The sequence below is a fragment of the Dermacentor albipictus genome, chromosome 7 (genome assembly GCF_038994185.2).
Source record: "Dermacentor albipictus isolate Rhodes 1998 colony chromosome 7, USDA_Dalb.pri_finalv2, whole genome shotgun sequence".
In the NCBI taxonomy this organism is placed as follows: Eukaryota; Metazoa; Arthropoda; class Arachnida; order Ixodida; family Ixodidae; genus Dermacentor; species Dermacentor albipictus.
In genome coordinates, this window is record NC_091827.1 from 44,838,691 (window position 1) to 44,853,945 (window position 15,255).

Here is a 15,255-nt window from a genome sequence, read left to right on the forward strand (position 1 = left end):
GTACATAGAATACACCATCTATTCTAGATACGCGAGTGCCGATACGTTATTAGGGCGGAGAAAGGGCACAGGTGAATGCAACTCCCCCCCCCCCCCCCCGAAAAAAAAAAACTAATATACGTGCTGCATCTTACGCCCCGCGCTAAAAAAGGGCAGCGCCTTTTTCTGCACAATCCAATCCAGTCAGCTGTTTCGATGCGCTTTGTTTGCGATTAGGCGGAAAAGCGGTGCACAAGCGATGCAAAAGCGCCCACGGTCGATCGACGATCTGCTAGGCACGTCGCCTGCAAAGACGGAGTGCGGCTTCGCCGCATAGACTTGGTTGCTTCCAAGGCAAGATGGCGGACCTACGCGCAACTCTGCTACCTACGGTAGCATATACAGTAACTCTAGCGTATCGACGTACACCACGCCATCCCGTGGTTACGAGTGTAAACTAACCGGCGCCTCCATCTCTCTCTCTCAGGTGGCTCCCCCTTGCGACCTCCTGACAACCAACATGGCGTCTCCACCGGCAACAGCAGCAGCCGACGGAACTCGGGTGCCCCGGGCCAACTACAGCCGCAGCCAGCTGGACAGGCTGGAAGGGGTGTTCCGCCACAAGCAGTTCCTCGAACGTCAGGAGGTTCTGCAACTCGCCTGCCAACTGGGCATCACCACCAAGCAGACCAGGGTAAGCGGCAGCTTGCGTCGAGTCGCGATGTCTATAGGAGAACTGACGTAACAGGATTCACAATAGGCAAATAGTTTCTATCGTTGCCTGAATCGAAGTATATCAGCGACATCTTGCGGCATACTGTTGCGAGCAAGAGGCTCTCAATGCGATGACATTATCGGCGGGCCTCAAACGCCTTGAAGGTGTACGCCTGACGGAAAGTAAGAGGCCAGTCCCCCAAGGCAGCGCAGTCTAACATGAAGTACAAGTGATGACAAGTGATAACATGAAGTACAAGTGGAGTACAAGTACAAGTGCAACGCCGAGCTGCTGCCACCTGAGCTATGCCTCGCAGGTTCCGATATTGATGGGGCCGCCGACGCGAAGACCGCCAGGCTGCCAAGAACGAGCGCTTAGCGCCGCTGACACGTCAGCATGTACGTCACAAGCGGTTGCCGCCCATCCATTGGTCACACGCAGCACAACTGCGAGAACTCCCACCACGTGGGCCTGCGCAGCTGCCACGCAGGACCGGTCTTTGGTTCACTGCTGTCTCGGCGAGTCAATCACTGCTGAGACGGTGAGTGGGTTCACTGCCCGTGGGCAACTTGTTACGTCTCGACACCACCAAGGGTGTCAATTGAATATGTGCCACGTATCAAACCACCGCACCTCCTGATCAGAAGTCAGCGCAGCGTGGTTACAACGACTAAAAGCGCTCAGCCCACCATTACGTGGAAACCGGAGAAAAGGATGAATGGGAGAGATCGAACCACGACACCGAATGGATAGGCGCAATAAATCAAACGAGTCAAATCACCACCCATCCCTCGGCACTTATCCAGCCGTCAAGACAGCGTGTAAACCGGCTGTCGCAGGGTTACACGAAAGGTCCTGAGCCCGTCCTTCACCTTGCAGACTGAGCGAAGAACGGGGTGGGCAACGACGAACGAACCAGGTGTCTCCGGATGATTTCTTTCCACAGATTCCAAACCAGTTCCTTTGAGGCGTAGTAACTTCGAGTTATGGATAACAAGAGCGTGGTTCACGACTGAGTCAACGATGGTGATTTGCTGCTGGACAGTCTTGAGATTCCCCAGTCGACTCGCCTAGGGAAGACGATGGGATTAAAAGCAGATACTTTTCAAGAGTGAGGACAGAGGGTCCTGAAGTGAACTGAGACGTTAACTTGCTCCTGCGTGGAGTTGGCTTTTGCACTAACTAAGTTAAATAAACCATTTTCCTTCCTTTTCTACAACTTGACGTCGTAGTCGATGGGCTGGGTGGGTTCCACGCCCTGAACGCCACCCTAACCGCAACAATCTCAAGATCAGGAAGAACGGGAAAACCATGCCGATCAAAAATTACAACGTCGTTGTGAAACGTGAGCTAATCCAAGGATACTTAGGAGGAAGCTTTAGCTCGGGCCCAACTCCGACGCGGCCTATTCAAATACATGTAAAACGCAAAAACGTTTTTATGAGATAACCCCTGGACCGATTTTGATGAAATTTGTTGCATTTGAAAGAGAACGTTAAATTCTAGTGACTGTTGGAAGCGGAATTTCGATTTAGGGCTTGATTGTTCTTAAACGATTTTCAAATATTTGACCGTTTGAAAAAAATAGAAGCACGAAGTTTACAAATTCATAGCTCTGCATCAAGAACTGATATCGCGGTTCTGTAAACGGCGTCCATTAGATCATTCAAAGCGGACAAATTCAATATGTCAGTTTACATCTTACGTGAATTTGTTACGTTGGTTACGACGGTTTTGGAAAAGTAGTATTTTCCTATGATTAATTTTTTATATTCATGTGTAACATATCAATTTTCTCCGCTTTAGATGTACTATTAGTTGCAATTCACAGAATTGTATTATCACTTTTACTGGTTGAGCTACAGAGCTCTAAGCTTGATAGGTTCGTTTTCTGAGAATTTTCGATTTTTGCCAATTTTTAATAAAAAATTCACGAGCTAACTCAAAAATTCGAAGCCAACAGTCACTATATATTAAGTTTGTCTTTTAAATGCAACAAACCACGTCAAATTTGGTGCAGTGGTTGCCGAGAAAAACGAATTCTCCTTTTACATGTATTTAGATAGGAGTACTCGAGCTAAAGCTTCCTCTTGTTACGAGTTGTGAATGCGACAACATTAATGTCCAAATGAACGCTGTTTGCGCTGCGAACGATGTGCCATAGCGGTGCGTGCTGGCCGAGAAAGCAAGCAGCGGCAGCCTGCGTTGCCAACGCCGCATGCCGCCGACGTCCAGCGCGACGAGAGAGCGAGGAAGCAGCAGCGGCCACCAAGGCCGGCAGGTACGCGCAGCAGCTAAGCCCAGCGCAGTGCCGGCTATCGAGAGCGAGGGTGACGTGGCGTCGAGGCGGTGCCCTCTCCCCTCGCGCAACACCTGGCGCTCTGCGGCTGCATAGGTGTTTCCGTTCGCCCGCTCTGCTCCGTCTAGGCGCGCTTACATTTTGACGTGGCGTCACAGCCAATGGTAATTTAGGGACCGCTTCGCTGCTACAGACGCCGGCTTTTTCGCTCCATGGGTCATTTGCTGTTTTCGCATCAAAAACAAACTTCACTGTACGTAGATTGCACACAATCAAAAGCCGTTGACTGAAATGGCCGGTACAATATCGCACTGCGACTGTAACACTCGCTCGCTATTCGTATATGCTTTCTTCTGTCGCCTTTGTACCCTTCGCGCTCTCCTAACAATGCATCCACACCAAATCGCCCGTTTTTTCTAATCTTTGCATCCCATTGCCCTCCTAACCCTAACGTGGCGGCGGCTATTGCAGACGTGGTTCCAAAACAAGCGTGCCATGCTCCGGCGGCGAGGAATCCGGATTATCGGTGACAGCTACGTGCCCAACCTACAGCCACCGGCAGGGTGCCCAGGGTGCCCAGGGTGCTCCAACGCGCACCCGTCACCATTGCCTTCCCCACGAGACACAGAGGACAGCCGCCAATTGGCATCGCCTGCGGTTGTGCCACCTGCGACCACGGTCGTCTGTCCCGGACTCTCGGTGCAGTCACAGATTCTCGCGGGAAACGAGACCCAGCCGCAGCAGAGCCCGCCATCGCTCGGTTCTTTTCACACAGGACACGACTTCCTCGCGATTCCGCAGCCACGATGGGACGGCAGAGTGTAAGTACTGTATATTGCTACGGGGATGCTCCCGTATATATACAATCCTTCGCAATTTACAAGCAGCTGCACAGATTCAAGCAGAAGGCAAGACGGCATCTTATAACACGAGCGAAGCCTTTTATACACTCCTCGACGCTGGAAGGTGCTCGATATTTAAACCCCAGAAAAAAATACAAACGAGCCTCAGAGGGCACTAAACAACTTAATAGCTTTTCTACAGCCAGTTCCGGGTTCGTTTACCAGGAGGTGACATCATGGGGTGGTCACGGGAGAGCAGGACACCGTGACGTTTACCTGTGTAGTAGGCGCGAGACGGTTTGCGAGTGCTGTAACGTCGCTCCCTCGTGACCCCCCTACGCGTCATGACGTCAGGACACAGTAATCTCCCGGCAAACGAAGCCGGAACTGACTGTAGAAAAGCTATATAACTATAATATTTAGCGCGCTCTGAGGCCTGCCACTATATTCCCCAATGGTTTCGACGTCCCGCACTTTCATCTAACGCAAAAAAAAAGTGGCGAATCGAAAGTATCATGTCAGTACTGCTTTAAACCAAGTTTTCAGAGTATATCAAACGTCTATGCAGACCTCAAGTAGGTTTCGTCCCTTCATTACAAACTTCACCTGTCTACAGGTATAATGTGTGCAGTTGCCACACGGTACCAGGTGGCGTGGAGACACTGCATGTTTCGAGCACTACATAGGGCGGCGGTATACTATATATCGAGCCACCGCGAATTATTGGCGCAACTAGAAGGGCCGCCAATGGCACGAATTCCGCGCTTGGCGTGTGAAGTGTATATAGACGACTCTCCATAGTACTGATGGCCGCCTTTATGAAAGAAGCTTGATAATCTGTCGAATCTCTCCACAATTCAAGAAAATTGCTATACCTCCTTGTTGACTTATCTGTATTGCGTATGGAGGCCTGTAAGTACTTTGCAATCACCGCGCGGCGTCGGTTGGCGTAGCATTCCTGTATATGGTCCCCTATACGGTAGCCGTGTACTCTGTACAGGAGCCATATACGGGGACACCATGCATCATTTCATACTTACCCGACGACGCCGCGGAAGCTATAGGAAAGTAGTGCGGTTATACGAGTATCATTCCGAGCGTGTCGCACTGCCTTTTTTTTTTAAATCTGCGACGCTTTCTACGGTATAGCTAGCCCATGTATTACGATTACAACTGTTGGACGTAAGGTTCCGTAATATCAGGCATTATTTGCGCATCTCTGCGCTATCCAGTAAGCGGCGTACTGTGTTTTCGTCGCAAGCTCAAGCGGGGCGCTGTGGCTGGTCGCAGAAACGTGTCACTCCGCTCATTCGGGCGGTGTTAACAGGTTGAGACTTAACGAATCTTTCAATGCAACAACTGCGCCGTATTTTGCGGCATAAACGTGTGAGACTTGATACACCAAGTTACATGACGCACACCTGTATCCGCTACGTACGAAACAGAGTATAAGTCGGTGTATAGTTACTGTATAGGTTCCAACGTATACAAGAGCACTAGGTTGGTGTAGAGTTAAAGTATACACAGTAACTCTAGGCCGGTGTAGGGTGCCTCGAGTACCACGCTGTGCTGACATCGAGGCACCCTAGGCCGGCATAAAGCCCCTCAAACTTCGTAAAGTAGTGACACTCTCCTCCTCCCCTCCTCCTCGTTTCTCCTCTCTTTCACGCTCCCTCCTCCACCGTGGCGCCGCCTACACTACTCGAGCGCAACAACTGCGCCAACATGCACTGCTCGCCATTCCGTAGGCGCTTCTCGAGCAAAAATGGCGCTGATGCACGGCGAGGGGGCCCACGTGATGCTATTAGGCCAATAGCGACGCGGCGTCGGCCTCGGCCAGAGCGCGCGAGGAGGAGGCGGCATTCTTCAAAGCGTGGCACTACTTTACGAAGTTTAAGGGGCTTTAGGCCGGCACAATGAACAGCGCCACCAGCGGCGGAAATTTCGGCTTTGTTCGGCAGGCGACACTCCTGACAAAGAGCGGTCGCACGGCGGGATCACGCGGGTCCCTGCCGCTGTTTTTTGGACAGTTTGTACTAAGCACAAGCAATTGTAAGCTACATTATTGAGCTTTAAGCATGAATACGTTGTTGCGCGTCCAACTCACTGCGTGCTCACGTGACAAGAGCACGCGAAAAAAGGATGTTGAATTTAGCGTTAATGAGAAATTCGGAGGGTTATTTCGCCCGAGACAAACACAAGCACGAGAGCCTGACGTCTCTCGTAGCTTATTCTGTACGTAACAGTGCGCAGCTGAGGCCTGCAGCACCTCTTATCGGTGCCGCTGCCACCGGCAACACGGGAGCTTCGTTTGGCTACCGTCTTCTTCACAGGCTACGGACGATCGAGATCTCTCCCACAGGTGGCGCTGCTTAATGAAGCGCGGTATGAGAGTGCATGCGGGCTGGACCGCAGACTATACGAAAGGGGCTGTTTTTGGAACCTCTAATATTGAACAAAATATCTAAGGTCGCAGGCTTTTTGCAGACATGTTATAGGCTCCATATAACACACCTACGAACCTCCGTAGTTTCTCTGAATCTGCTTTTATTTCGTGTAAGGGCACGATTCTTTGCACTGTCCATATATCGTCCTTCCCGACACAAGTCGCGTAAGACTGCCGCAATTCGTTGCCACGGACTAGAAGAGAAACTTGCGCGACTTGGTGGTGGGGCGAAATGTAAGTCAGCGCCGGTGTTGTGTTCTTCTCTTCCTTCGTCCCTATCTGTTTCGCGCCGTTAATTTCCGTTGCCACGGTGCAGGTCTCGCGCGGTACCGTCATCCGCGTTTCCCGCGCTGAGCAGCGGCGACGAGCAAGTCCTGTCCGCGTCGGTGCAACTTAGGCCTAACGTGGCGGCACCATGGAACCGACAGTACGGCAGCTTCGAGTCGCTGTATCCGACCAGGCCGCCACCGCCTCCGCTCACCTCGTCCCTCAGCCACTCTGCGCCGTGCGTGTCATTCGGCGGGGGCCAATCAGACCGCGGCTACGTCCAGCACCAACAGTTCGGCGTCGCTGCTCGTGAGTACATGCCACGTGTCCCTACGTAACTCGTGCCATAATTGAAAAAAAAAGAAATAATGCCGGTGCCACGTAGTTGGAGAGAATGTAACATTGTTTGCCACCGCTTGGAGCAAGTCGGACTTTTTTGCATTTCGCCTAATTACATTATTCGTCATTATTATTTACGCTTTTCTTTGGCTTCGTTCGTTGTTGCCTATGGTCGTGATTCTAAAGAAATCGAGGCTCTCAGTTTCCCTTCTTATCGTTCACACACACACATGAGCGTGCGCCCGTGTGTGTGGGGGGGGGGCAGCACTTCCTTTTGATTTAATATATATATAGTCTCTCTTAGCTGCGCCAAATTCTTAAAAACTGCCTGTGGCAAAAGCACAATTCTAACCCTTGATATAAATTATTTGATGAGGCGGCCATTACTTGTACGAGAAATCAAAACCCCTAGCTTTATAATTAACAAGTTACGCTAACTAACTTTTCTTAACTTAATTACTTTACGCATATATTTCAATCTACGAATTGTAGCCGGTGAGTTCACAAGGCATATCCACTTGGAACCGATTCTCAGGACTGCACCAATTTGGAGATAGTAATTTTCACTGTGCCCGACGAAATGCATTAGCGTACCAGTTACTTTTGTGCTTAAATGCATGAAACATTTTTTATCGCAACTTTGATGGCGCATGTCTTGAAACGTCAAGCTAAACCTATAGATCTAATCATTTCGTTGGGCGCTGACAAAACGCCGACGGCTCTCTTTCGGCATGCACCATCGAGTTTAGTAATGCAGGTGCATTAGAGTTTAGTAAAGTCCATTATAGAGGGACCTTAGAGTTTAGACGTCTGCAACGCCGCTGGCGGCGGCCGTCGTCACTAAGCCGCCGTTGTGAGACGCCCGGCATAGCTGCCGGGGCACTGTCTCTGCAGCGCAGACGCGTTTGCATAGCGTACTGCGTGCTGCGCCAACGCGTCAACCCCCCGTGTATCGGTACACGGAACACCGTCCGAGCAGTTCGAACCACGAACTTAAAAGCGTCGCTATCGCTTTCTACGCTTCGGATCTTCAGGGCGAGACTGCCAATTTCATCTTTTGTCTTCTTTTGTCTCGTTTGCATTTTAGCTGCGAGCACGTCGTGGCAAGGACAACCGCAGTGGCCGCAAGTGCAGCTTCCTCAGGGACCACCGGCGAGCGACGTCCAACAGCAGGACTGCTGGGCGCCGGCGACCGTTGCGGCAGGCGGGGCCTCGGTTGGCGTCCATGGCAATCCCCGCGAGCCGCCATCTTGGCAGACGGGCGGCGCTGGTGCCAGCGGTTCCTCCGAAGGGAGCGACGTCAAACAGCTGGACTGGTGGGCGCCGGCGACCGTTGCGGCAGGCGGGGCCTCGGCTGACTTCCATGGCGATGCCTGCGAGCCGCCATCTTGGCAGACGGGCGGCGCTGGTGCCAGCGGTTCCTCCGAAGGGAGCGACGTCAAACAGCTGGACTGGTGGGCGCCGGCGACCGTTGCGGCAGGCGGGGCCTCGGCTGACTTCCATGGCGATGCCTGCGAGCCGCCATCTTGGCAGACGGGCGGCGCTGGTGCCAGCGGTTCCTCGAAAGGGAGCGACGTCAAACAGCTGGACTGGTGGGCGCCGGCGACCGTTGCGGCAGGCGGGGCCTCGGCTGACTTCCATGGCGATGCCTGCGAGCCGCCATCTTGGCAGACGGGCGGCGCTGGTGCCACCGGTTCCTCGAAAGGGAGCGACGTCAAACAGCTGGACTGGTGGGCGCCGGCGACCGTTGCGGCAGGCGGGGTCTCGGTTGGCGTCCATGGCAATCCCCGCGAGCCGCCATCTTGGCAGACGGGCGGCGCTGGTGCCAGCGGTTCCTCCGAAGGGAGCGACGTCAAACAGCTGGACTGGTGGGCGCCGGCGACCGTTGCGGCAGGCGGGGCCTCGGCTGACTTCCATGGCGATGCCTGCGAGCCGCCATCTTGGCAGACGGGCGGCGCTGGTGCCAGCGGTTCCTCCGAAGGGAGCGACGTCAAACAGCTGGACTGGTGGGCGCCGGCGACCGTTGCGGCAGGCGGGGCCTCGGCTGACGTCCATGGCGATGCCTACGAGCCGCCATCTTGGCAGACGGGCGGCGCTGGTCCCAGCACGTCCTCCGAAGGGAGCGACGAGTCCGTGCCCAGCATGAGCAGCCTGACGTCTCTCGTGGTGGAGTTGGGCGATGCAGACATCGAGATAGAGCGGTCCCGGCACTGGATGAACGCTGCGGACGCCTGACCAAACATCGTGACGTGCGATCGGACTTGCGAGTTGTCTCACAAAAGGCCGTCGTACGCGTGAACCCGGAAGCTTTACGGACAGACAGAGAAGCGCGACTGTACTTTTCCACGATCCAACGATCCCTGTGTAGGATGTCGTAACGTTTTGCAGCCCATACCCGGCATTGAGAAGCATACCTTCGATTCGTTGCCAAAAACTCCACTGTGATTTTAAAAAAGAGATCGATCCCTGCATTTTGTCGTTCAGACACATGTAATACAACATTTTCACTGTACTTAATACATTTGGACAAGGAACGGATAAGGGCTCGTTAAAAAAAAAGAACTGTACCATAATAACTCATTTTTGTGCTCAATATAGCTAACATGGTTAGAACACAATAAAATGCATGTCCGGCAAGTAGTGTAGACACCGTAATTCGATAAAAGCAATAACAATAGAATATCTACCTCTGCAGCTTACACGCTGAAAAAGAAAGAAACGTCGTTGCTGTGCACGAAAGAAGTTAAGCAATTGTCAAAGTAACAGTGATGAAATGCGAAAAAGTGACACTTGCTACTGACGAACTGAGGCTGTGCATGATGCCTTCAGGGATTAAACCGGCCGTGTAGAAAATACACGGAAAGATACACTGCGATGCTCTTATCTACCTCATGTCACACATTATTTATGATGCATTGTCAATAAACGTGCCAGAGCTACACAATTTTGTTCCAAGACGTACGCAGACTCCACAGAAAGAAAGTCATGGTGATATGGCGACATCTTGCAGTTGTTGTAGCGAATGGCCTTACTTACTGAGTATTTAAATGTCAACCTCCATCTGTACATTCTTGTCACCCTTCATTTTTTCGTTGTGAATAAAGACATTTGATCACTCCGTCATTTGTTGCTCAGTTATTCGTGTCACGCTTTTTTTATTAAGAGACAAATCATCGGCTGAAAGGACACGCACAATTATTGGCTGCATGCATTACAAGTAAAATGTATTGCCTTTTTCATTCAGTTAACCATGCTGCATTGCAAGCAGAATGCTCGACTGCCAGCCAAGTCGCCTTAGTCTACTTTTCCCTGAAAAGTATCTTACAGGGATGCCGCTCTTTCAAAGACGACTGCGAATGGTGCAGGAGTCAAATGGGAACACGCATTTTAGAACTGTTTACATGTTTTACAACCAAGCAGCCTACGGCGAGTCGTGGATTCTATCGTACCTCGGATTCTATTGTACTTCTTGTGATAAGCTATAGATGAGCAGCCGTCGGATCGTCGTGAAAGGCTCCCAGAACCTGCAGAGAACGCGGTATGACGGTGACCCATTTGTTGTCCCCGATGAGATAAATGTAGCAATACGAAATTCCACTGCGGAGCTTGAGTTAAGCTGTCTACGAAGTAGGGCGTTCGGGAGTAAAGGAGAATTTTCCAGGCATTCGACAACAGTGCGGCATGCAGCATGGGTCGGCACCTTGGTGGGAAACAAGGATGGATGGGCGCTCGGGGCCTATAGTCAAATAGCCTCGCGACGGTTAAAGACAGTGGAGACGACTCAGTGTGTAAGCTGGCGCGGATGGTGAGTGATCGGGGATCGGGAGTGCGCAGCGAGAAAGGGTGTCTGCGTCCTGGTGCTTCTTTCCAGACCTGTAGGTGACATCGAAGTCGTATTCCTGCAAGCCAAGCCCCTGCATGCGGCGACCCGATAAGTTGTGCAGCGATGACGGCCAGCACAATGCAGGGTCGTCGGTTAAAGCGGCGGTCATGTAGTCATAACCTCTGTTCAAGTTGGTTTTTGTACCCGACTGGCGTGTGACTAACGTCAACATATTTTTTTTTTTTGTCCGAACTCTTACTCTACAAACCCACAAGGAGAGGTCGTAAAACTCTGCGCGAAGAGGAACGGGAATATTCCAAAATACGCATCACATTGGCAGATGGTACTCCCGTACCGCACGTAGAGAAAATTAGAATCCTAGGGTTACACCTGCAGGCAAACGGCCATAACGGAGAGACGGTGCGAACACTTCGTCGTTCGGTAGATGACACCATCCGACTCTTGCTTCGCATCACGAATAGACGCAATGGTATGCGTGAAGAGTGCGCGATCCGTCTCGTGCAGGCGTACGCGATAAGCCGCATAACGTATGTTGCCCCCTACCTGAGGTGGATCGGGTCCGAAAAAAACAAAGTCGAATGCATGATCCGAAAGGCTTTCAAGAGGGCGGTCGGCGTTCCACTCAACGCGAGCACCGACAAGTTTCTAGAGCTCGGTGTTCACAACTCCCTTAACGAGTTAATCGAGGCGCACGACATTGCACAATACGAACGATTATCGAGGTCAAAGGCAGGCCGATGCATCCTCGAGTCGCTCAGCATCGCGTACCACACCCAGCATGGAGAAAAGACGGCGGTTCCCGCCTCTGTTCGGGACCGCCTGATCATCCCGCCGTTTCCCAAGAACATGCACCCTACGCACCACACCGGGAGACGCAACAAACGAGCAAGCGACCTACAGAAGAAGTTTGGTAACAGCAACGAGGCGGCATACGTAGACGCGGCTCCATATGGAGGAGGGAGAAGCGCACACGCGATAGCGGTTGTAGACCGCTCGGGTAAGTTAAAATCACTGGAAAAAAATTCAGAGTACCGCATTTGTTTTCCCCGCGCCGCCGCCGCGTTCATTGGCCCAACCGTACCATGTGACCTCCGGGGTGCCATATACCTTCCAAGCGCCGGGCGGGCCGGCTCAGTTAAAGCGCAGGCAGTGCGGGTTCCCTACGTTTGTTATTTGTGTTCAGATTGTAGCGCTCGCGTTTGTCTAAAGAAATCATGCCTGGTTGCTGCGCCTTCGGATGCAGCAACCGAACCGAGTCTGGAAAGACTTTTTTCTCGATTCCGATTGGAAAAAATGACCGAGAGCGTCGTTCTGCGTGGCTACATAGAATCGGCCGGGATAACTTCAAGCCTACAAAAAACACCCGTGTGTGCGAGGTAAGTGCACCTTGCTTGTGCTTCTCGGCGCTGTTTTAGAAGATATTTAAGCGAAGTGCACGCGGTTTTAGCGATGCTACGAAAATAGGAGTTCATTGTAGGGATCGTTCGCGCCTTGCACGCTTGACGCGGGTACGCTTTTGTTGCTCAACACACGTGGTTATTCCGTGCTCGTGGCACGCGATGGCACACTTGTCGCGCGAGAATTCCGCGTCCCCACGTGCACCAGGTACTCGCATGATTTCCCCGCGCACGTGAGCACGCTCTCGCTTCGAGTCACTCGACCCATGTGGCACTTGTTTTTCGCAAATTGTGACGATCGCAGTCAATAAAAACATGGTCAGTGCATGTCGTGCGTCCACATAACGGCTGCTTTCTGTGCAGTTGTGTTGGCACTGGTAGAAAAATAGAAATGGGTTGAATATTAGCAATCCTTGAAGCTGCGTGTTTGCGGTCACGTGCGCGTTTACATCCCAATTGAGCTATTTTAATTCTCACTGTGTAAACTTGTAAACCTTGATAACTTTATAACGTATTCTTCGTCTCTTTAGTTGGGTCTTTCAACTTATTATTACAGCTATCTTCCATGTTTTTTTTCTTATTTCACATGTCTCGAACAGCTTCATTCAATAAAGCCCTGGCAGCCGCCTTGGGCAGCCAGCGTTACTGTGACCAGCATCACACTTCTAACCATACAACAAACATTTGCAGGACCACTTTTGTGCTGAAGACTTTGAGAAGCCTAGAGTGGATGGGAAGAAGAGGCTAAAGTATAAAGCTGTGCCAACCATTTTTGCACACCGTGTGCCAAAGAAAACCAGAAAGCCACCATTCGCCCGTCTTCCTAGTTCGCCAGCAAACAACTTGGCTGAAGAGGCTGAACCTGAAGGGGAAAACTTGCTAATAGGTAATTTTTCCTCAAATGAAACTTTTTTTCATACATACACTGCAGCAGTGCTTTGTTGGTCGGTTATCATGTAGCCACATATAATGCAAAATGGATGATTTCGTACCTAAATGTATACTGGCATTGATCTTGTAACTTTTTAATGATTTGAATCGGGGCCTGATACTGTGACCAAACAGAGAAACCTCAACTATTTCATTGGCACTGCTCTTTTAAGTGTAGCACTTACAAGTAATGTGGTTGCATGTCTGGGCACAAAAAGTGTTTGAAATGAAAAAATCACTATGAAAACTTTTGCAGCTGCTGACAGCACAGCAGATGGTCTGGACTCTTCAAAAGAGCAACAGGAGCATACTGGATCTGCTGATGTGGCAACAGAAGTGCCAAAAACCTCAGATGTTCAAGAGGATGCATCTCCCAACATGTTCAATGAAGTTGACACACTGAAGCGCCAACTTAACTTGGAAAGAAAAAAGCGTGCGAGGGTGGATATGGAGTGTGACGCCCTGAGAAGATCATTTAGTGGACTGCTTGCAGAAGATCAGCTCCGTGTCCTGCAAAAGGGAACAATGAGAGGGTCATCATGGACTCAGAAGACAATTCAGGAGTCTCTGAAGGTCCGACTTGCCTGTGGGGGAAGAGGATATGAATACCTGAGAGGTAATGGCTGGCCGCTCCCTGCTGAATGCACTCTTCAAAAACATATTGAAGATATCAGGTTTACCCCAGGTATGCAGTAATGTTTGCAGCTCCATAATAAACATTTTCCACATTGCAGGTGCGACTCAAGACTAGCTACTGACTTCACTGATGATCACATAGCAAGCATAGCTAGAAATATTGGGCGGCAGCAGGAGGCTTGCACTCATCTTTTTAGAAAAGATTTTATAAAGGCTCCGATAGTGATAAGCGAGGTTGTTTGAAACGACTGGGCTGAAGCTTGTACTTTTGAATTTCAAAGAAAAGTAGCCGTGATCATTCCAGGACGCATGTTTGTTAGCAAAGATACACTTTAACTATGCTTTCTGCAATACCCTTAGGCTAGTGTTAAAGCTATTAAACATAATAAAAGGCTCTTTTCTTGTCATTCTAGGTATTCTTGAGGAAGTGTTTCCACCTTTAGCATCAAAAGTGGCAACATTCAACTCTGAAGAGCGTTATGCAGTCCTAATGTTGGACGAAATCCAACTGACGCCTGGTTTGGACTATGATATTACAACACGCTCTGTCATCGGTAAGGCTTCATCAAAAACAAATGTGGTCTGCTGTTTACATATCAGGCAGCGTAGTTCTCTTGCAGCTAAAACCAATGCAGTAATGAGCACTGGCATGTGATACTTAATTTAGCGATGTGAAAAAAAATTAATGCAACTAATTTAACTGCTCTAATTTCAATATCTAAGCGTTAATGACTAAATGTGTGTGCATAGGTACACACAGAAAGCCATTCAAGCATCCTTGGGATATCTTATATTTATGTAGTTTTCGATGAAACCTGTTATACCTTATAAACAAAGTTATCAAAGTGGTGTCCAACTTAACTCACTTAAGCTTGGCACATGACAGGCTTAAATGCTTATGTGCTACTAAACCTAGCACAGCAACATCATTTGTTTTTCTATTTTTGATGCTTTCCTGTGCTAATAAAGCACACTGCATGCTTACTTTATGATATATACTGGACAGCTCTGCACTGCTATGCCCCAAATAAGCATTCTTGAATTATCCCTCAGGCCGCCCTACTCTCCCCTCCTCGGACCCAAGTGCAGAGCCTGTACTGGCGACACATGCTTTGGTTTTTATGCTTGGTGGAATTGCATCAAGATGGAAGCAGACCGTGGCATATCATTTCACAGGTAAGTAGCAGTTGAAAGTTAGTGTTAAGTGAATTTTTGCACGTAAAGTTGGGAACAACACAATGTTTTCATTTTTCTTATGCGCATAACTGCAGAGACTGTTTGGCCAATTCCTGAAGAATTGCGTGCCAGTGATGTGTAACACAGAGTGGCAACATTCCTCCTAGAATCTTTACTGAACTGCCTACTTTTTCTTGGATGGTAGCGAGCTAATGCATAGGGGAGGCTTACAGAAAATGCAGTTGGTGTCGGTTAAGACCACCTAGGGTCACAGGCAATGACAATCCACAGAATAAAGCCGAAATGAGTTGTCAGTACTGTGTAGAATGCTATGTAGCTATATGAAGTGATGTCTCGCACAAGTAAGGCAGCATCCTTGGCATGA

At 50.2% G+C, this 15,255-nt stretch overlaps 1 protein-coding gene across 1 annotated transcript; it reads left to right on the forward strand.

Moving 5' to 3' along the window:
* The first annotated feature begins 246 nt into the window (after nucleotides 1-246).
* On the forward strand, nucleotides 247-9,991 carry LOC139047941 (uncharacterized). Its single transcript, XM_070522129.1, has 5 exons — nucleotides 247-371; nucleotides 467-673; nucleotides 3,465-3,814; nucleotides 6,598-6,857; nucleotides 7,975-9,991. Exons 1-5 carry the CDS (start codon nucleotides 339-341, stop codon nucleotides 9,120-9,122), a joined length of 1,998 nt encoding a protein of 665 aa, XP_070378230.1. The 5' UTR covers nucleotides 247-338; the 3' UTR covers nucleotides 9,123-9,991.
* Nucleotides 9,992-15,255: the final 5,264 nt, after the last annotated feature.